This window comes from Lemur catta, chromosome 4 (genome assembly GCF_020740605.2).
Source record: "Lemur catta isolate mLemCat1 chromosome 4, mLemCat1.pri, whole genome shotgun sequence".
NCBI classification, from domain to species: domain Eukaryota; kingdom Metazoa; phylum Chordata; class Mammalia; order Primates; family Lemuridae; genus Lemur; species Lemur catta.
The window spans coordinates 88,204,189-88,227,692 of NC_059131.1; the positions used below are offsets into that span (position 1 = coordinate 88,204,189).

Here is a 23,504-nt window from a genome sequence, read left to right on the forward strand (position 1 = left end):
TGCTCATTTGATTCTTTTTTTTGTGCTAAATTTCTTCATTTTTGTGTGGGTAAGTTAATAACTTTGTAATTAAAAGGATGGAGGTTATAAAGCAAATTTGCCTCACATTCCCATTTTTGTACTCAGTGCAATCTTTTAACTGGATATAAAGATCATGCTTTTTTTTTTTCTCTTCCTTTTACATGAAGGAAATTGATTCCAGTGGAAACATTAACTCCTGAAATGGCTTTGTATTGGTGTGTCCTTTGTGAATATTTGAAATCAAAAGGAGATGAAGGTGAAGAATTTTTAGAGCAGATTTTGCCAGAGCCTGCAGTATATGCAGAGTATTTACTGAGGTAAAATTTTTTCTTTCAGTTTGGACTGTGCTTGTGTTGCTGTGTGAGCCTCCCAAACCCCTTCCTCAAAGTCACGCTTAATTGGGAATAAGTTAAAAATCCCTTTTTTGGACATGGAGGGATAAATAGGTATATGTGTTGAGTCTTTGAAAGAATATCCTGTGCTGGTCAGTATACTGAAAGTATTTTTAGGATCATTTCCTCAAAACTGTTAAGACATGATTATGAACATTTCTCCATAAAGTTGATAGTGACGTGTTACTTTTTGAAATTTGTTGCTAACTCTTTCTGTTAAGTACCAGATAATAAATATCTTAGGATCTGTGGGCCATACCCATCTTTGTTACAATGATTCAAATCTGCTGTGGTATTATAAAAGCAGGTGAAGATAATGTACATGAATGTATGTGGCTGTTTTCCAATGAAACTTTTATCAACTTATGGACATTAAAATTTGAACTTTATGATATATTTATGTGTAATGAAACACTTTTTTTGATTTAAAAAATTTTTATGATTATTTAAAAACATAAAAATTATTCTTAGCTTGCAAGCTGTATAAAACAGACCAGATCTGGTGCATGGGCCATAGTTTTCCAACTGACAGGGTGGACCTTTGTGGCAGTTTCATTAATTTAAAACTTACTGTTTTAAAATTTTTTTAGAGTATACTTTTTTATTTTAATTACTATAACTGTAATTTCACTTTAAAATTATGCAAATAAAACGTGAATGCATCTTGTCAAAATTCAAATACAGAAATATATAGAATAAAATGTGTAATTCTCCCTTTTAACTAAATTAGGGTTTATATGCAAACTTTTTTTCTGTACTTACATATATTTTTGAAATATATACATAGGTTTCTTTAAAAATATAGCATGTTCTGCATGTTTTATCTTTCTTTCCAAGTATACTGTTGAGATCATTATGTGTTAGTGGATGTAAATCTATTACAGTATTAACAGCATATCATTCCATAGTATGGTGGTAACAATTTATTCCTCTGTTGATGGACATTTAGGGTATTTCCAGTTTTCACTGATGAAAACAGAGGTGTGTTAAACTTCCCTATACATTTGGGACTTTGTAGGGTTAATTCCCAGAATTGGAATTGCTGGGCCAAAGGATATATGTATTTTGATATTAATGTGTAGATTTTTAACTTTATGCTTTTGAAGCATTTTTTAAAAGAGCTTCTATATAATATGAATTATGTGCCTGGATTCTCTTTGTTTGACATACAGTTTTCTGCTATAATGGTCCCACATATAAGTTAGGGAGGAAAGCTATGAATACCTTTGAATTTCCCATGCAAAATCCCGAATCTAGGATAAATACCCCAAATGTGAGCCAATATGGAAACTATAGCTTCAGCCCATATTAACATCATGAAGAGCATGTGTGAATCTAATAAGTATTTTAATGGCAATTATTTCAGGCTGTTTAATTAGTTCATTACAGTGCTGTTTGGGCCATGTTGAAATGTTTCCAAAAGGTAGGAATTTGAGGCAAAGTTTAATAATATGTATTAATATAAAAGAGGCTTGTAGAGGATAGTAAAAATATAAGAAAATATGAGGCAATGTTAATATTTAAATGGCACAAAGCGGGAGAAGTTCTCAAGGAATACTTCAGAAATCCATTAATTGACATATAAAGAGCTTGATTCCTCTCTAAGAGGTCAGAGATTCTTAACATTTTTTTTGTCATACTTAGTCTATGAGCTTTGAAATAAGTAATTTTAACCTAATCAACTTGTTCACTTATAAAGAAGAAAATTTCATTTTATTGTATTTTCTTTTATTTATTTATTTATTTTTTAAGAGGTGGAGTCCTGCTCTGTCACCCAGGCTGGAGTGCAGTGGTGCGATCGTAGCTCACTGCAACCTCAAACTCTTGAGCTCAAGTGATCCTCCTGCCTTAGCTTCCTGAATAGCTAGGATTTACAGGCACACACCACCACACTGAGCTAATTATTTTTTTGTTAGAGATGGGGTCTTGCTATGTTGTCCAGGCTGGTCTGGAACTGTTAGCCTTAAGTGATCCTCTCACCTATTTTTTTTAGACAGAGTCTCACTCTGTTGCCTGGGCTAGAGTGCTGTGGCATCACCCTAGCTCACAGTAACCTCAAACTCCTGGGCTCAAGCAATCCTACTGCCTCAGCCTCCCCAGTAGCTGGGACCACAGGCATGCGCCACCATGCCCGGCTAATTTTTTATATATATATTTTTAGTTGTCCAGATAATTTCTTTCTATTTTTTTTAGTAGAGACAGGGTCTCGCTCTTGCTCAGGCTGGTCTCGAGCTCCTGAGCTCAAACGATCAACCCGCTTCGGCCTCCCAGAGTGCTAGGATTGCAGGCATGTGCCACTGCGCCTGGCCGATCCTCTCACCTTGACCTCCCAAAGTACTGAGATTACAGACGTGAGCCACCATACCCAGCAGGGAAATTTTAAAAATCTTATTTTAATGGATGTTGAAAGATTACTCAAGAAAAGAATGATTTTTTTGGGGGGTGGGGGAGTAGCATCATTTGTTAGGATTAGTTTACTCGGGTACAGAAATAAAATTAAACTGAAAAATTGTTTCCTGATAATCCAAGAAATACATTTTCAGGCATCTTGTATATTTCAGGCAGGAGATTCAGTGACTAAGAATTCTGATATGAAACAATTTCTTGTTAACTGAGATGTTCTCTTAGAGAGATCAGGGATATTAAATGAGGTTTATCAAATTAGAGTAAGTAAAAGGGACACCAATAAAATATTTAGAAAGCTGTCTTAAATATAAATTTTTAGAGCATTAAAAAAAGACTTTCTTGAGTGGTCTCTTAATTATAAATATTAGGTTATTAAGTATGAAATATCTGATTTCCTTCAGTATTGAATTTGACAGCTGATATCTCTGACATTTCACTTTAACACTTCTTGTTTTATTTTTATTGTACATCCTTAGTCTTTCAAATGCATGGTTTGGCTTGTGATTATCTTTTAAATGATTTCTTAGAGCAGTTTTTGTGAAACCATGGATAAGTCAAAAATTTTTGTTATTTTCGAATATGAGTTCTGTTGTGAATGCAGTGCAGACAGCTCAAAATATCAATGAAGTGTTTGGGAAGGATGTGGCTAATGAACGCATAGTATGCGGATGGTTTTCGAAGTTACATTCTAGTGATTTTAATGTTGAAAATGAGCCACGTGGTTGACCTGAGACCAAGGTGGATAATGATGAGCTGAAAGCTGTAGTGGAAATGAATCCATCTCAACCTATGCATGAATAGGTTATGCACTGGCAGGTTGACGTTACCATTCCAACAATATTGGACCATTTGAAACAAATGGGCAAGGTAAAGAAGCTGGATAGATGGGTTCCACATAAACTAAATGAATGTCAGAAGAGAAATTGTCTTGGAAGCTTGCCTTTCTTTGCGGTCACAACATAAAGGCAAACCATTTCTACACTGTATTGTTACATGTGGTGAATGAAAAATGGATTCTTTTTGACAATCACAAGTGTTTGGCGCAACAATTGGATAAAGAGGTACTGAAACACAGTCCAAAACTGAATGTTTTTCAAAAAAAACTAATGGTGTCTGTTTGGTGGTCTGGAGCTGGTATTATCCACAATAGCCTCATGAAACCTGGTCAGTTGATTACAGCAGATGTCTGCTGCAACCAGTTGGATGAAATGATAAGGATGCTTGCAATTAAGCAGCTGAGATTGGTCAATAGAGACAGGCCAATCCTCTTGCAAGACAATGCTCATCTCATGTTGCACAAACAACAATGCTCAAACTACAGAAGCTGGACTTGGAAACTCTGTCATCCAGCATATTCACCAGACCTTGCACCAACTGACTACCACTTCTTCCAGGCTTTGAACCACCTGCAAGAGAAAATATTCAATTCTCAACTAGCTGTAGAAAACGCATTTCTCGATTTGATGGCCACCTACTCTCCAGGTTTCTTTGCTGCTGGCATAAACAAGCTACTGTTAAGATGGAAAAGCTGTGTCCATAGTTTAGACAGATACTTTGATTAATTGTACTGCTTCTTGTTTGAAATATAATAAACTACACTTTTGATTTGAAATTGGACATTTCATATTTAATGACCTAATATCTTTAAAAATGGTTAAGAAGAGATTTCATGGTAATTAAAATTGGGTCAATTTTAAGTTGTATTTATGCAATCGAGGATTTTTAACCTGTTTGAATTTACTTAAAAAATACCCTCTGTCATGATGCTATGCATTGTACTAAAGTTGTGGTGGAGACATAGGGAAGGATTCAAAGATGAGTAAAATTGAAGGACTTTTTTTAGCCTGTCAGAAAACAGTAACTCTGTGGATCTATTAATTTTTATCACTCATGTAGTTTTCCCATAGTTTCCTGCTGAAACCCAGAGGGTGGTCTTGAAAGTCCTAATCTCATGGCCAGAGGTTCATGAGCTTTTTTATTTATTTATTTATTTATTTATTTATTTATTTATTTATTTATTTATTTATTTATTTATTTATTTAATTTAATTTTATTTCAGGGTATCATGAGGGTACAAACATTTTGGTTACATTTTATGTCTTTGCCTCACCCAAGCAAGGTTTAGTGGCATGCCCTTCCCCTCTACAGTGCTCACTGTGTCCATTAGTTGTGAGTATACCCGCCCCCCCACCAATCCCCTAATCCCTGGAGAATATTACTACCGTGTGAGCACCATAGTGTTGGTCACACGTAGTGCCAATTTGACAGCGAGTACGAGTGGAGGCTATTCCTCCGATCTGGTTCATGAGCTTTTATTTACTCTTGGTTATCACTTTATAATAGACAAAAGTATTCTTATCGTACATTATACTGCAGTTTCTATAACTTGGTTTTTGTTTGCATTTTTTAAATGACATTTTTTACCAGAATTGTTTTTCGTATTACTTCCAACCTAAAGGCAACTAGCTTAAACTCTTAATTCTGCTTTTAAGTAGCTTTTTTATGTTCCACACAAAAAAGGGAAACCTTTGTGGTAGGCTATTGAATATACAACTCAATTGGTGAGAGTTGGTATAGGGCTTTCGTTTTGGGTAATGTTGCCTGTAGTAAGAATAAAAGGTGGTGCTTGTTTAGTAGACTCTACCCTAAAACAAGAACAATGCAGATATTAGTAGGACCCCTAAGATAGGGTAGTAAAAATTTCTGAAATTGTCCATATTTTTCTGAGTTTTTTTTTTTTAGAAAGAGATCATTGCATTCATGGATTACTTGTGTAATTGCTATTATTATTCTATTATTTTAAAGAAAAGAATGATAGCTAATTAGACATGAGGGAAGACTAGATCTTCATGACTAATTGGATTTTGGGGCAAGGGTTTTGGAATTTTAAAACTGCTGCTGGACTTAACAATGGGGCTGTGTGTCATAAGTCAAAAGCATTTAATTCCCAGATAAACCTCAGGTAAAATTGAAAAATCATTAAGTTAGCCATCATAAGTTGGGAACTGTCTGTAATTGGGAGAATACTAGTGACACTGAAATAATTAGCGATCAACTTGAGAGACATAAATATGTACCTTTTGAAAATTTCCCATGGAAAATTTGAATCATTAATGAAAATAAAATTTCTCAAATTCTTTTGATTTCTCAAGTTCACAACAATAGCATAGAATTACAGCCCAAATTAGTATTTTGTGGTGTAAACATGTGTGTATTTGGACTAATAGGAACTGAAAAATGACCCTTTTCTAACTTAATGGTGGGAATCAGCTTGTATCTGATGTTTCTTAACAGATTCTACTTTATTAATTCTGCTTATTTTAGTTATATCCAGAGTATTCCAGTTATTAATGAGGAACAGAGAAGTGATTTTTACTATATTGGAAATTTGATGACAAAAGAGTTCATAGGTCAACAACTAATTCTAATTATCAAGTCCTTGGATACCAATGAAGAAGGAGGAAGGTATGTCTAAATGTTAACACTTGTTCTAATTGGCACTTCTAGACCTGGCGCAATCGCTCACGCCTGTTATCCTAGTATTCTGGGAGGCTGAGGCAGAAAAATCACTTGAGGTCAGGAGTTTGAGACCAGCCTGAGCAAGAGCAAGACCCTGTCTCTACTAATAATAGAAAAAAATTAGTTGGGCATGGTGGCGCATGTCTGTAGTCCCAGCTACTGGGGAGGCTGAGGCAGGAGGATCACTTGAGCCCAGGAGTTTAAGGTTGCAGTGAGCTCTGATGACCCCACTGCACTCTAGCCCGGGTGACAGAGAGAGATCCTGTCTCAAAACAAAAACAAAATTTGCTCTTCTAATTTCCTGTATTGAAATATAGTCTTGTTACAACATGATTATATGTTTACCCTAGCTTTCTAAAGTACTATAAAAACTTTTCTTTTCCTTTTACTCTATATATTTATTTATATGTATATGTATAATATACATATTTCCAGTTTAATTTCTTCAGAATAAATCCATAAAATTGCATTTTTTTTGCTAAAAAAATTTGTATTGTTTATATTAGAGAGGGCTAGTAGCATCTAAAGTGTTTGATTCAGTTGTATTTTTGTCATTTTTATTGTGTTGATTTACTAAATTTTAGGGTGGTTTATGAATGTTGCTTTTTTGCAGAATGCACAATTTTGACCTGAAGTCTTTATATATGGTTTTTTTTGTACCTATGGTGATAAAGAACTGAGACAAATGTAATTTAGTTCAATTTAGTCTGCAGTGTAGATAAAATGTTAGAGATAAAATGTGTTCTGTCATAATGATATTTAAATTAAAATGGTTCTTTTTGACTGCAGAAAAAAACTGCTGGCTATTTTACAGGAGATTCTTACTCTACCCAGAACCCCAATATCCTTGGTTTCTTTTCTTGTTGAGAGATTACTCCACATCATTATAGATGATAATAAGAGAATACAAATTGTAAGTAATTTTCCTCATTGTTGATAAAGATAAGAGGTTTGGTCAATGACATTGAAGATTGTTTTATTTTTTCTTTAGAACTTTGTTTCATCTTTGTTTTTAGTTTTGTCTCTTTCTAACAAGTTTTTAAATTTCTTAAAACCAAATTTCTATCACACAATATTTTTAAAATATTGTGTTCTTCCTCTTAGTGTACCTATTATTTATTGAATCAAAGTCAAATGCAGCAGGTTTGGTAGGAGGTGATAAGTGGGATGAGGTTTTTCCCGTGAGATACTGGACACTAGAGTATTTGAGCACTTGCCCAAGTCATACATACCTGAATGTAAATCCTCTCTGACACTTTCTGGCTTTGGGACTTTGGGCAATTTATTTAGCCTTTTTACTTGTCTGCAAAATAAGAACAGTAATGAAACCCATCTTTCAGTTTTTAATAAGATAATGTTCATAAATTGATAAATACAGAAATAAATGTTACCTATTGTCATATTATTTCCAAAAAGGTTATCTTTTTCTGGGGTAGCCAAAAAAGACAGATCTGTATCATTTTTTTCATAAAAATCATATAATTTGAGCTGCAAATTAAATCAGAGGTCATCTCTTCCAACTTCTCCTTATACATGCATGTACATATATCCCTTATACAACATTCTTTGTTACTGGTTATTCAGCATCTGCTTAAGTACTTTTATTTGGGAGGCAGTCTTTTCCTAATCAGTGAACTCCAATATCCAAGTGGTTCCGAAAGGAAAAGTCCATCCTTACGCTGTCATTATGTATGCATGTGTACCCAAAGTAAGAATAAAAGGATATTGAATTTTTCTATACTTAACTCCCACAGAGCTACAGAAGGGAGGAGTTAAGGATTTTAGTCAGAGAATTTTAGTTTATGGCATCTCATTGGTTTTCTTTTTTTTAAAACATTATGGGGGATAATTTATTTTCAACATCTTTGTGCCTATTTACCTTCCTTTCAAACAGTTTCACAGTTTGTAGTCAGATGTATTATTTGGTCTTTTTTTCCTAAAATTTTCTAGCAAACAGCATGTGTACTATTTTTACCTGTATATTTTTTTCTATTTTTCAATAATAACTTGGAGTTTTATATAGCATTTTGGCATTATTTGTTGATAGAGTAGATATATAAAAGCATGTACTCTGAATTATAACTTTACTGTTCAGGTTACAGAAATAATCTCAGAGATTCGGGCACCCATTGTTACTGTTGGTGTTAATGCTGATCCAGCTGATGTAAGAAAGAACGAACTAAGGGTAAGTCTCTTCTAAATTTAAAGAAAGGCTTACGTGTAGTGGAGTTGTACAAGTTTATTATTTCATCTTGCTGTACAGTTTTGAAATTGTTCTCCCAAAGTCAAATTATTGTTTAATTGTTCAACTATAAGAGTATCTAAAGTGTTATCAGACTGAGTCTGAAAGATTTACAAATCTGTTTTTGGAAAATTATAACTTTATATGCCTGACTGCTTAAATTCTGGGTCATTGAGTTATTAAATAATACTTTTGAATTTGCTACAGATTTTCACATTAATAGTTTTTGTTTAGTGTTGAAACAATTTATATCTTTCCTTAGATGGCTGAAATAAAAGTTAAACTTATTGAAGCAAAAGAAGCTTTGGAAAATTGCATTACTGTACAAGATTTTAATCGGGCATCAGAATTAAAAGAAGAAATAAAAGCATTAGAAGATGCCAAAGTAAACCTATTGAAAGAGACAGAACAACTTGAAATTAAAGAAGTCCACATAGAAAAGGTATAAATAACTTTATTCATACTAAATCTCAGCTGATATTAATCATCTCAACTAAACATTATTTTCTTTAACTCATAAACCTACGAGAATATATTCACTTTGGAGGGATTTATAAAGGCAACACGAATTAAAATGACAAAGAAACCTTTTCCCTTCCTGTTCCTGTTCTATTTTTGGACTTTGAAAGGCCTTAATTACTTTTAATTATTGTAGCTAGGACTTTATTTTCTCCCTGGTCATGGTAATCTCTAGAAACTGAAGTCTTTTCCTTGCCAGGGAAACTAGCTTCCAGTGGTTTACTTGTGCGTTTTGTTTTTTGTGTCTTGAATGGTTTGAAAAAGGAAAACGCATTCATTTTTCCCTTATTTGTGGACGACCCATGGCCTTTCTACTGTTAGGAAAAGAATTTCTGTGGTAACTATAACATCATGTGTGCATTTTAAAGTTTAATTATTATGTTTTTAGAAAAAGCTAAGGAGCTTTGTTATTTTTAATGAAATACTAAACCTGCATGTAGTAACATTTAAAGCTTTTCAGCAGTCTTTTTTTTAAACTTAGTTGTTTGATACATTAGTCTCTTAAATGGATTATTTCTTATGAGGAAATTTTTCATTAATGGTATTGATACCATTCTATCATATCACATAAATGATAGATACATTAAAATAAGATAGGATGGTATCAGTTAATATATTTGATATTAAATTCAGTCTTTTAGGATCTTCCCTTTTGCAGTGAACATCATTTATTATTGTACTTTTAGTCTGGGAAGTGCTGATTAGAGTATTCTCATAGAGAATACTGAATGGGAGAGTTTACTATATAGGAGAGTTTCATGAATTATGTTATGTTCTTGGGCTCTCTAGCCATAGACATCCCTACTCTAATACCCCACCTTCCCAATGAGTATGCCTGAACTTTATTTTCATAGCTAGTACCTTATTTCTTTTATTTGACAATGTCTGTGCATTATTATATGCTATTAAGTTTGGGAAGGAAATTTAAAGCAAAAACTGAAAATATAAACCTGAAAAATGACAAACTGCAGGTCCAAATTAGGAAAATTAGAAAATTAGCAAAGGTGATCTCTTACGATTAATATCATCTCTTTAACTTGACTGACCATTTATGTGTTTGTCATTTTGAGGGCTGTAAATCTATTATAATACAATTATAGCATAGCATAATAGATGCTATGGTCAGGGAAGTATAAAGGTTTTATGGGGCGATATCTAATCCAGGTAGAACATTGTTGGCTTCCCCAGAGGAAGAAATGTTTTAATCTGAGATTTGAATAAAAATAACAATATAATCTAACAGTTACAGGATGCTATTCCTGTGGTAATTCAAATGTGAATTCATTTGATTCTCACTATAACAGTATGAGATTGGTACTATTAATATTACTATTTTCATTTTATAAAGGGCACATGACTTCCCCAAAGTCACACAGATAGTAAATGGTAGAGGCAGGATTCAAACCCAAGCAGTGGCTCTAGATTTGTGAATGCACTCTGTGCTATCTCTCCTTGATGAATTATTAAGGGAATGTTGTAAACAGACGTAATGACATGTGTGATGGTCCAGAAGTTGAAGCATGCCTGTTGTGTTTTAAAACTTCAGGTCCATGTGACTAGAGAATTGAAGGGAAGAGGTAAGAGATAAATTTGGGGAAAAATTAAGAGCTAGGTCATGTAAGGCCTGGTGTAAGCAATATTATAGATTTTGTATCTTACTTAAGGATCATGGTGAACCACAAGTATTTTAAGTGCTAGGATGAGTCTTATGGCTTATTCAGGAAATGGATTGGAGAGTGGTAAAAGCTTAGAAAAGCGTAATAGTTGGGAGACTGTTACAGCAGCCTGAATAAGATACTGACAGTGGATATGGAAAGTAATGATGAATTTGAGAGGTATTTAGGAATTAGTAACAGGGTAAAAAGGGAGTCAAGAATGTATCCCAGGTCTTTTAGTTGGGACAGCTCGGTAGATGGTGATGATATGAAAATAGAAAGCACAGGAGGAGAAGAGATTTGGGTAATGATGAGTTAGCTCCCTTTTGGACGTGTTGAGTTTGAGGAGCCTGTGAAATATCCAAAAGGAAATGTCTTGTAGCAGTTGTATATATGAATCTGAAACTTATGAATAGCTGGGCTAACTCATAGATGATAAATAAAGTTAAATGACTTAAGATCACCCAGGGAGTGTGTGTAGAGTAATATGCCCTAGACAGAGCCCCTGAGAAAGCAAACATTTAAGGGATGGGCCGAAGATATTCTTACTAATGCTGAATATTTCATCTTTCATTTTAGAATGATGCTGAAACGCTGCAAAAGTGTCTTATTTTGTGCTATGAACTGTTGAAGCAGATGTCAATTTCAACAGGTATAGGTGCAACCATGAATGGGATCATTGAGTCTTTGGTACGTTGGCCTCTGAGGCTTCATTTTAGCCCACTCCTCTCTCGTTTTATAAGTGGTGTGTTCCTTAGGGTTCAAAAGAATGAAAAGATTACTATTTTAAATACATGATAAATGTAAATGGGAAAAGAAAATATATATAAGTGGCTACTTCACATTGTGAGGATTAAATAACTTATGTAAAGTTCCTGGTACTTAAGTTATTATCTTTTGAAAAGTTTGAAAAAATTATTTTATGCATACAGAAGATATGAATATCTTCATTCATTGAATAGTAAGAGGAGATACTGAAGCACATCAGGAATATTTTAAGTACTAGAGTCTTACTATATAGGAAGACTGAGAAGGTTAAATTGTGAGCCCTGAAAAGAATTTGTTATTATATTAATAATTAACCTTTAGGTATTCTTCCATCCAAGTACTAACCAGGTCTGACCCTGCTTAGCTTCCGAGATCTGACGAGATCAGGCGTGTTCAGGGTGGTATGGCCATACACAGGTATTCTCCATTGTATTGACCATAGGGACACAAGTACTGTAAAACTCTAGAACATTACTTTCTGATAAGAAGATAATGCAATCATATGTAACTTTAGTAGCCACATTTAAAGTAAACAAGTGAAATTAATTTTAATATATTAAAATATTTTATATATCCAACTGTTTTATCATTTGTATTGTAACTAAAATGTTTTATTATTTATTCAATATTAAAACTATTGAGATATTATATTCTGGTTTTTATACTAAGCTTTACAGCATATCTTAAACTGGACTAGTCACTTTTCAGGTGTTCAGTAGCCAAATGTGGCTAGTTAGTGGCTACAGTATCAGACAATACAGAGTTTTATTTTGTTCTGTTTTGGTGCTGCCACTTATCCAAAGCAAATTCTATATGTTCCCAAGCTCTTACAGGATTCTCCCAAAATTGTATTTGCTGCGATTAGTGAGAAATAGCTAATGAATATTATCTAAAGTCTAATTCCTAGGCTTGTCATGAGTTTCTAAATGTAAAGAAAATGTAAATGAAAAAGAAAATCAATTTGTAACAGCCTAGAGCTTCTGATTAAAAACTGGGTTCTGCTCAGTCATTAGAATTTAGTTTTCTTTTAGAGAAGCAGGTAACTTAGTGAAAAGTGATGCTTTTTAAGTTCTACTTGGGTACTTTATGAGGATGGTACTATTATAAGAGGATGGTGAATTATGGTATAATTAACTACACAATTGAAGTAAATATGAAGACTGTGTATATATGTGGGAAAGGATATACAATGTTAAGCGAAGAAAGGATGGAAAACTGAATGGTCATAATGATTTTAAATGTATAAAAATCTATGGTTAAAGATTGAAAGACTAATAGAGGAATGTAAACAAATAAGGTATTTGTACAAAAGAATTATATTTTTATGAAGATGGTGTATTTTAAATAGAAATCATAAATTATTCATTGAGCAAATACTTACTGAATGTCTGTTACATATTAAATGCTGGTAATAAAGTATATATGGTATACAAAACAGACATAGACTACCTTTGTTGATCTTCTGATCAAGTGAGGGGAACATCAAATAAGTGAAAGCTTATGCTATTGATGCTTGCTATGAAGAAGAGCTATATAGTCGTGAACTTAATAATAACAGGATTTGACCTATTCATGGAAGGTGGCTCTGGTCTGATCTTTGAGTAGACATTAATTATATGAAAAAGAGAGGGAAGAATGTTCAGTACAGTAGCTACCAGCCACATGAGGCTGTTAAAAACTAGTCCAAATTGAGATGTGCTGTAAGGGTAAAAACACATTGGGTTTTGAAGACTTAGTACAAACAACAAAATGTAAGTTATCGCAATAGTTTTTTATATTGACTACATACTGCACTGATAATATTTTGGTTATATTGGGTTAAAATATTAAAATGAATTTCACTTGTTTCTTTTTACTTTAATGTTACTAGAAGATTGAAAATGGTATAAGTGATTGCCATTTGTGGCTTCCATTATATTTCTATCAGACAGCATTAATAAGAGGCATCAAGATTAGACTGGTTGAACAAACTGAGAATAAGAGTTAACATGATATAAGATGAGACTGGGAGACAACACAATGGGGAATAGTATATGTCATGTTAAGGAGTTTTATCTTGTTCTGTGAGTGTTGGGAAGCCACTGAATTAGTTTTATCAGGTAGAGGGGAGGTATCTCATGATCAGACTATATTTCAGGAAGGTCACTCTGGCTGTATTTTTCTGCTTAAGCAAGGTAATATTGCCTTTGTTTTTTTAACTAGAGGGGAGGTATCTCATGATCAGACTATATTTCAGGAAGGTCACTCTGGCTGTATTTTTCTGCTTAAGCAAGGTAATATTGCCTTTGTTTTTTTAACTGGAAAGTGACTTCTTTGAGTTAATAGACAATATGGAAATGAAGTAGATCCACAGAATCATATAGAAATTACCATTTTGAACGTGATTTTAGTATACTATTATAAATTTCTTGCCCTGGTCAAAATTATTTTAATTTCTAATTCATTTTAGATTCTTCCTGGAATAATAAGTGTTCATCCTGTAGTGAGAAATCTGGCTGTTTTATGCTTGGGATGCTGTGGACTGCAGAATCAGGATTTTGCAAGTAAACACTTTGTATTACTATTACAGGTAGGATTTACTTTGTGATAAAATCTCAATTGTGTTTCCTGAAATATTCCATGGTGATAATGCTAATACTCTGAATTTATTCTGGGGCTTATTGATGATAATTATTATGAATAATCTTTAGGGACTCAGTAATTTTAATCTTTTGATTTCTTATTAAAACATCTTCAGAGAAAAAAGATGAAATGTCAATTACTTAAGATATTCTTTTAATTAATCATATAGAAAATATTTTTTGAGTGTACATAATGTGCCAGCACTGTTCTAGGCTTAGGAAAAATAAGGTAGGGAGGGTAGTGAATAAAACAAGTAAAAGTTGTCCTAATGGAAGTTACATTCTAGAAGAGGGAAACACACAGTAAAAAATAAATGCGTAATATGTCAGATGAAGAAAAATAAAACAGAGACGAGGAAGGAGGAGAATGAGCTGTTTGGTTGAGAAAGCCCTCACTGATATGTTGACATTTGGGCCAATATCAGAGGGAAATAGAAGAGTGAACTATGTGGATATTTGGGTTTCCAGGGAGAAGAAGGGAGGGCAGAAGAGGAGGCCATGGGGTAAGACTTTTCTTGCCATGATCAAAGAGCAGGAAGACATATGACCAGAAAAGACTGAGCAAAGGGGAGAATAATGGGAAATAGGATTTGCAGGCAGCAGAATGTCAGTGTCTTCTAGGAACTTATAAAGATGTCAGCTTTCACTGTGAATGAGATAGAAGGGAATTGGAGGGCTTCGAATAGAGGCTTATTATGATCTAACTGGGCATAGTGTTGGTGTAGACCAGAAAGGGGCTGGCAAACCTCCTCTGTAAAGGGGCAGAAAGTAAATATTTTAGACTTTGCAGGCCGTATGATCTGTCTCAACTACTCAGCTTTGCTGTTGTGGTGTGAAAACAGCTGCAGATAATACATAAATGAATAAGTGTGGCTGTTGTCCAATAAAACTTTATTTATGGACACTGAAATTTGTATTTCATATATATGACATTGTAATGAAATTTTTTTAACCGTTTGAAAATGTGAAATTATTCCTAACTAGACTGGATTGGCTTGTGGAACATACTTAACGGATCCCTAGTAGTAGGTAGGGGTACATGTATGGAAGCTGGGATACTGAATAAGGCTGGTATTCAATAATCTAGGAAAGAGATGGTGAAGGCTTAGACGAGGGTTGTGGTAACTGGGGACATGAGAAGAGTAATATAGGTTTGAAAATTAAAGTCTGTAGGATTTGCTGATAAATCTGATGTGGCATGTGAGAGAAAGAGGTTGAAGGTAACTAAAGATTTGGGCCAGAATAACTGGAGGGATGAAAATGCCCATTCCTATGGAGGAGGTTTTGTGGCAGCAGGATGAAATAAGGAGTTCAGTATTGAGTGTGGTAAATTTGAAGTTTGAGATACAGGTGGATATGCTGAATAGGCATCTGTGTGTGAGTCTGGAGTATAGGGGAGAGGTATAGACTGGCAAGATGAATCTGGAAGTCTTTATTCTATTGATAATATCTGATAGTATCTAATGCTTAGAGATTAGATGTTACCTGAGGAATGAGTTTAGATTGAGAAGAGATCTCATCTTTGTAGGACCCTAAAGCTCAGGAAACAGGGGCTGTTTTAAATTTAGGGGAGATAAAGAGGAACCAGTAGAGGCTAGGGTGAAGTAGACAGGAGGAGGAAGAGTGAGGTCCTGGAAGGCAAGTGAAGACAATATTTTAAAGAGGAGAGAATGATCCAACTGTCCAGTGCTGCTGACATGTTGATGAGGATTCATACATTTCTGGCAAGTAAGGGAAGTGTTTGGTGACTTTCGTGAGAGTAGTTTAAGTTGAGAACAAAACTTGGAGAGGGCTGAAGAGACAATTATGGGAAAGTGGTTAGAGACAGCCAGTATAGATTACTGTCTCAAGGATTTTTTTTCTTCTCCCTGTCAGGAGTAATAAATAAAGTAAAGTGGCAACAAGAGAAGGGTATGGGGTAAAAAGAGGAGCCTTTCTGTTTTTAATTAAGATAGAGGAAATTACAGCATATTTAAATGCTATGGAGAATAATATAGTTGAAAGGAAAAAAACTGATGACATGAGAGAGAGAGTAACTGCTGAAATGATACTCTTGAGTAGGGAAGAGGGGATGGAATCAAGTGTACTAGTGGAATGCATTTGATTTGTAAACTTTTTGATTTTGGACATCTGTCTTTAACATTTCCCCTAGCTTAACTTGAAAAATATACCTCCTTCACCTCCCCCATGTTAAAAAAAAAACAAATTCATGTAGCCTCTGGCATTACCAAATGTAATGGGATAAAAACCCTGCAAGGAACTTGGTGCAAATTGCTTGTCAGCAGGTTAAGTTAAAGTGGCAGAGAACTTTGTGTGCTCAACTTGGAAAATAATGTTACAACATGGATCACCGTTTTCATGAGAAGATTTATTTTAAATTATTACATCTTAATTTTTTATTTTTTAACTAAATTTTTTCATTTAAAACATTATTTTATTTTATTTTGTTTTATTTATTTATGTTTTTTAGACAGTCTTACTATGTTGCCTAGGCTGGTCTTAAACTCCTGAGCTCAAACAGTCCTCCCACCTTGGCTCCCCCGAAGTGCTGGGATTCCAGGTGTGAGCCACTGTGCCTGGCTGAAAAGATTATTTTATTTATTTTTTTGAGACAGTCTCTCTGTCGCCCCAGCTAGTGCAGTGCAGTGGCCTCATTGTAGCTCACTGCAACCTCATACTCCTGGGTTCAAGTGATTATCCTGCCTCAGCCTCCCAAGCAGCTGAGACTATAGGTATGCGCCACCACACCCAGCTGATTTTTTCTGTTTTGTAGAGATGGGATCTTGCTCAGGCTGGTCTCAAACTCCTGACCTCAAACGATCCTCCCACCTTGGCCTCCCAGAGTGCTAGGATTACAGGCGTGAGCCATTGTACCTAGCCAGATATGTTCTTGAAATCCTACAAAATTTTGAAAATTTGAGCCATTTTTCTCACTTCACTAATTTGACCAACTTGCAGGTGATTTTTATTCATACTTAAGGCCAGGTGATATGGCCAAGTTATTTATCAATGACCTAAGTTTAATTGCATTAAAGAATATAGTAAATTGTTCATAGTAGAATGTTGAGCTCAGTATTTTTTTTTTTTAATGACTTTGAAATTTGGTGTGCATTTTTAAACTCAGGATAGACTCATACAAACTGCTGGGTTTTATGGTTTACTTCCGTCTGCAAAGGAGTCCACCTGAAAACTGAATTCATTTAATGACTTCTGATTTTATTGAGCTAATAAGGGAAAATTTATCTTTAATGAATCTTTTTTTTTTTTTTTTTTTTGAGACAGAGTCTCGCTCTGTTGCCCGGCTAGAGTGAGTGCCGTGGCATCAGCCTAGCTCACAGCAACCTCAAACTCCTGGGCTTAAGCGATCCTCCTGCCTCAGCCTCCCGAGTAGCTGGGACTACAGGCATACGCCACCACGCCCGGCTAATTTTTTCTATATATATTTTTAGTTGTCCAGATAATTTCTTTCTATTTTTAGTAGAGACGGGGTCTCACTCTTGCTCAGGCTGGTCTCAAACTCCTGACCTCGAACGATCCACCCGCCTCGGCCTCCCAGAGTGCTAGGATTACAGGTGTGAGCCACCGCGCCCGGCCTTTAATGAATCTTGATAACCTAGAAGAATACTGTTGTTCCAATGAATGTTTTTTATTGGTTAGAATGCAATGTTTTTCTCTTGATAGATGGGCCAAAACAATTTCAATATACTGGAATAGTTTTTCTGGCTCTTAAGAAAATAATAAATTCATAGATGAAAGTATAGTTCATTCTTTTTTAAATAAAAGGAACAAATAATATAATTCATCTTGACTGTAATTCCAGGAATTTTTTTGACTGTGAAGATTAATTTTTTTCTTAAAGAATATAGCTCTAAATGCTATAATACAAATAAATAAAAATAGTACCTTTTAAAAATTGAAATTTAAATTATATTTCTGAAAAGTAATGCTTTCTGTAGACTTGACACTATCATTGAAATTTGACTAAGAAAAATATATCATGCAGGGTAAATAGAATTAAAACAATATATACTGAATTTACTTTTTTTGGTGGGGGATATCTCAATTTAGGTTTTGCAAATTGATGATGTCACAATAAAACTAAGTGCTTTAAAGGCAATCTTTGACCAACTGATGATGTTTGGGATCGAACCATTTAAAACTAAAAAAATCAAAGACCTTCAACATGAAGGTATAGAAATAAGCAGTGATGATCAACAAGAGTCAAGAGAAGTTGAAGAGACTGCTACAGCGAAGAATGTTCTGAAACTCCTTTCTGATTTCTTAGATAGTGAGGTAAGAAGTAATCCAGCCCTGTGATTATGAAATTTCATTTTCAGCATGTATTTGTTTATGCTGTTTATATTTTATTTTTTACTAAAGTTTAACCGTGGACCAAAATTTTTTATTTTGCTTTTTGAGTATCTTAATTAAATCCCAACTTTCACTTCAAACATACCTAATTTCTCACTATCAAATTGTGTGTGCAAAGAATTAAAGTATAAACAAAAATTAAATGACTTAATATTAAAGGTTATTGATTTTTCATTTTTTACCCTGTATTTGTGATTTAGGGACTTTAAGTTTTTTCCCCAAGGGTTTTAAGAAATAGTTTAGATAATTTTATATTGGGTTAGTAGAAGATGTAACATAGGTTATGAGATTGGATCTCTCTTCTTAAGGTACTCTTGAACTACCATTTTTATAGCAAATATAAGCATTTAACTGATTTAAACATTTTTATACAGATTGTATTTTTTTCACTGAGGTGAAAGTGGTAAAACAAAACTAACAATTTTAAAGTGAACAATTCATTGGCATTTAGTGCATTCACAGTGTAGTGCAACTACCATCTCTAATTTAAAAAACATTTTCATCATCCCAAAAGGAAACTGTACTCATTAAGCAATTGTTCCCCCTTCCCCCTCTGCCAGCCCCTAACAACAACCAATCTGCACTCTGTCTCTATGGATTTAACTGTTCTGGATATTTCTTTTAAATGGAATTGTACAATATGTGATTTTTTTGTGTCTGGCTTCTTTCATTTGGGATAATGTTTTTGAGGTTCATCCACATTGTAGCTTGTATCATCAGTACTTCATTCCTTTTTATGGCTGAATATTCTCTTTTATGTATATACCACAATTTGTTTATCCATTCATCCATTAGACATTTGGGCTGTTCTCTCTTTTGGCTATTATGAATAGTGCTGCTATGAACATGCGTGTATATGTGTTTGAGTACCTGTTTTCAATTCCTTTGGGTATGTACCTAGGAGTCAAATTGCTGAGTCATATAGAAATTCTTTAACTTTTTGAGAACCTGCCAAACTTGTTCAGAGTGACTGAACCATTTTACATTCCCACCTTCAGTGTACAAAGTTTCTAATTTCTCCACATCCTTGTCAATATTTATTTTCCAATTTTTAAAATTTATATTAATAGCTATCTTAGTATATGTGAATTGTGATACCTGATTGTGGTTTTGATTTGCATTTCGCTAATGACTAACGATGGTGAATATCTTTTCATCTTCTTGGTCATTTGTATATCTTGTTTGGGGATGGCCCTTGGTCATGTTTAAATTGGATTGGTTGTCTTTATGGAGTTCTTTATATAGTCTGGGTAGTAGATCTTTATCAGATATATAATTTGCAAATATTCTACATCATAGGCTATCTTTTCACTTTCTTGATAATGTCCTTAGATATATACATATTTTTAATTTTGAGGAAGACTATTTTCCTTTTGTTGCTTGTGATTTTGGTGTCATGTAAGAATCCATTACCAAGCCCAAGTTATGAAGATTTATCCCTTTATATTCTTCTATGAGTTTTATAGTTTTAGCTTCTATAGTTAGGCTGTTGATGCATTTTTAGTTAATACTGTATATGATGTCAGGTAAGGGTCCAAATTCATTCTTTTGCCTGTGTGCATCCAGTTGGCTTTTCTTTTTTCTTTGTTTTGGCTACTCTTTCTAGGAATGCCTTTTTCTACTTGTACATCTTCTGTTCACATTCTACCCATTATTCAGACACATTGCTTCTCCTGCCTCTGGAGCTCTTGTTTATAGGCACCTTCCTCTGGTGACAGGCATGGTTGCTGAGAGTTTTCTATGTCTTAGAAATGCTAAGCATTTAAATACATATTTTGTTTTCCGAACATTTATAAAAGCCTTTTTAGTTCTTCTAAAGAATTTTAAGGGAATCAAAATTTTCATGGCTAGACTAAAGATTTGTCTAAAATTATTAAATGTGTCTAAAATTGTTAGTCCAGCCATGAAGAAACGAAATCTTTTTATGTGCCTTTAACAAATTCATAGTAACATTTTTGGATTAGTTCATACAAAAATATTATAGGACTGGCTACATTGTGAGGCTTATGTAAAAAGGAAATACAAATAAATTCCTTCTAATGAATGTCATTTTTATTAGGTATCTGAACTTAGGACAGGAGCTGCAGAAGGACTAGCCAAGCTAATGTTCTCTGGGCTTTTGGTCAGTAGCAGGATTCTTTCTCGTCTTATTTTGTTATGGTACAATCCTGTGACTGAAGAGGATGTTCGACTTCGACATTGCCTGGGCGTGTTCTTCCCCATGTTTGCCTATGCAAGCAGGTATTGAGTCATACTGATAAATCCAAATCTGATTTGAAGTCAAATTCACATCCCCCATGAGATATATCTATAATGACATTTTGTTATTACTCTTTCTTTCTTCAGTGGATAAATAATGAAATGAGAAGAACTTACGTAGATTTTATCTACCTAAGTTACTTGGCTCTTTCCTAGATGAAAATGTATTTTATCTTGTTGGTTGAATTTTATACCTAAGTTTTTAGAATCATGCCTTTTCTGTCATCAAATAATGTTTTGCCAACATACTTTCAAATTTTTTCAATAGGACTAATCAGGAATGCTTTGAAGAAGCCTTTCTTCCAACTGTGCAAACACTGGCCAATGCCCCTGCATCTTCTCCTTTAGCTGAAATAGATATTACAAATGTTGCTGAGTTACTTGTAGATTTGACAAGACCAAGTACATTAAATCCTCAGGCCAAGAATTCGCAAGATTATCAGGTGGGTGAGTATGTTGGCCTATGCATGTAGATTAATGTTGTTTTGGTAAAGTAATTTCTTTCAAAGATTCTTTGAAATAGCGAGGAGCTGCATTTTTGGTCTTGAGACTTCTGTCTCAAGCATATAACACAAAGTACAAAAAATGAAGGAAATCTTTTGGGAAATATAGAGAACTCATATGAAAATTCAAGTAATCAATGCTAACATTTTTGTTAATAAGTTACCAAAAATGCATCACCTTCACTATCCCCCTCCCAACCTAGTAACCACTCAGAAGTAATGATCTATGTTATCCAGGACTTGTTGAATTTTCAAACATTGGCTTACCTGCTATACTGCTGATACAAGGAAGGAGAATTCAAAAACTAGAACTCACCTGAAGCTTATTCCGATTTTGTACTTGAAAGAAGATAAGTCAGTTGCAAACTGACCCAGAAATTGAACTTACACTGAATATTTTAATCTTTTAATGGCATTTGGTCAAACTTGTTACCACTTTTGAAATTTAATGTATTAATGATTTCAGATGCTGATTAAGATGATAGTGTTGCCATTTTTTTCAATATCTATTCAATATTTAGTGACTGCATACTCTGTTCAAGTCACAATGTTACATGCTATTGGAAAGATAAAATTACATAGAATATTAGGCAAAATATGATAAGAGTCAGTGATATTGCTACTAAGTGCTTTAGGACAGTGGTCCCCAACCTTGGTCCTGTTAAGGATTGGGCTGCTCTGCTGCACCCATCCCTGGAAAAATTGCTTTCCATGAAACCAGTCCCTGGTGCCAAAAAGTGTGGGGCTGCTGCTTTAGGACTTTATAGAGAAGGACAAGATTCATGTAGGAGGAATGAGTACAGCATTAGAACTCATTGAGTAAAAAATTCAATTAGGCCTTGTTGGGATTTGGGGATTGGTTTAGTTAGAGAAGAAAGATGTTTTAGTAAAGGTGATAAATGTGGATGATTATCCAAACCATGTTGGAAAGAAAGCCAGAAAAGCCAGAAAAATTATTCTGGCTTAGGATTCTGAATAGGACTATTAAGGCAGAACATTGTGAGTAGATTATAGATTGCATGAAAGGCCAAGGTAGGGAATTTGGGAATGAATAACTATTCAGGGCTTATGATGAAAGGGTTATGGTGAAAGAGTTAATGGGATGAAAGCTACTTATTAGGAAGATTAATTTGGTGGTCAGTATGGTTATATGAGGTGAATTGATGAGAGGAAAGGAAAGAATAAAGAAAGCAGTTAAAAAGCATGTATAATTAGCTTATAGAAAAAGACCAGTAGAAAGAATAGAAATTGGCATAGTAAAAAGAAATATGAATAGAAGAATCTAAAGCTTGAGAGGCAAGGGAAATGGAGGAGTCCTAGAAAACTCTAGGGTCTTAAGTATGGGTAACAGAAGACTTCAGAGGAGCTGTTGACATAGTTTGATTGGGGAGCACTCTAACGGTTAGCATTTTGGAAGTGTGAGGGAAGTAGGTTGTGGCACAGGGCTAAGTTAAATTGCCCTGCAAGCAAAGGCTCTAGCTGATCCTAGTTCCAGACCTGGGATGTTGCTTTGAGTTGTCACAGGTCAGACAAGCTGGGCCGTTGTACCTGTGCATCGGCCAGTCATTGGACGTGGACTAACCCTTGGGGGAAGAAGTGCGACCTTGGGAAAAGCCTGTCCAGATCAGTTTTTTTTTTTTTTTCCTCTCATTTTTTTGTCCGGATCAGTTCTGCAGTTGGTAACCTTTAACCTCTCAAACACGTAGCAATTGGAGTGTAAGTGCTTCATTCCTAAAGAGTGGTGGATCTGGGCCCTATGTCACAGCATCGACTACAAGAAGTCAAGAAAGTGGAGTTTATTTGGGGGCTGGACTGGGCTGGGATGTTAAATTTGGTTTTAGACATTTTGCTTTTGGGATTATGGCAAGATAATTAGTTGGAAATGTTTGTTAGATGTGTAGGATGGTATTATATCATTTTCAATTTACAAAAAATTTTCTCTTAATTTTCTAGGCCTTAACAGTACATGACAATTTGGCTCTAAAAATATGCAATGAGATCTTAACAAGTCCATGTTCACCAGAAATTCGAGTCTATACAAAAGTCTTGAGTTCTTTAGAACTCAGTAGCAATCATGCAAAAGACCTTCTGGTTCTATTGAATGAGATTCTGGAGGTAAAGTAGTTTCTAATTACTTCGAATTAGTGTGTGTTTATATCCCTCAATGTAGAATTTATGTAGTTGTATCAAATTATACATATGTTAGCATATTGTGACTTTTGCTCATT

General features: G+C 34.4%; 1 protein-coding gene across 2 annotated transcripts in view; it reads left to right on the forward strand.

The window, feature by feature from the left end:
- The window catches only part of NCAPG (non-SMC condensin I complex subunit G), a 33,731-nt gene that overhangs the window by 6,654 nt on the left and 3,573 nt on the right, over nt 1-23,504 (forward strand). The window contains exons 7-17 of one of the 2 annotated variants that reach the window (XM_045550444.1): nt 189-338; nt 6,144-6,284; nt 7,128-7,251; nt 8,434-8,523; nt 8,843-9,022; nt 11,334-11,444; nt 13,972-14,091; nt 18,212-18,436; nt 20,574-20,755; nt 21,042-21,216; nt 23,230-23,391. In XM_045550444.1, coding sequence (XP_045406400.1) covers nt 189-338; nt 6,144-6,284; nt 7,128-7,251; nt 8,434-8,523; nt 8,843-9,022; nt 11,334-11,444; nt 13,972-14,091; nt 18,212-18,436; nt 20,574-20,755; nt 21,042-21,216; nt 23,230-23,391 — 1,660 coding nt within the window. Of the gene's footprint in view, nt 1-188; nt 339-6,143; nt 6,285-7,127; nt 7,252-8,433; nt 8,524-8,842; nt 9,023-11,333; nt 11,445-13,971; nt 14,092-18,211; nt 18,437-20,573; nt 20,756-21,041; nt 21,221-23,229; nt 23,392-23,504 lie in introns of those variants that run through there. The other variant, XM_045550445.1, reaches the window with a different exon arrangement.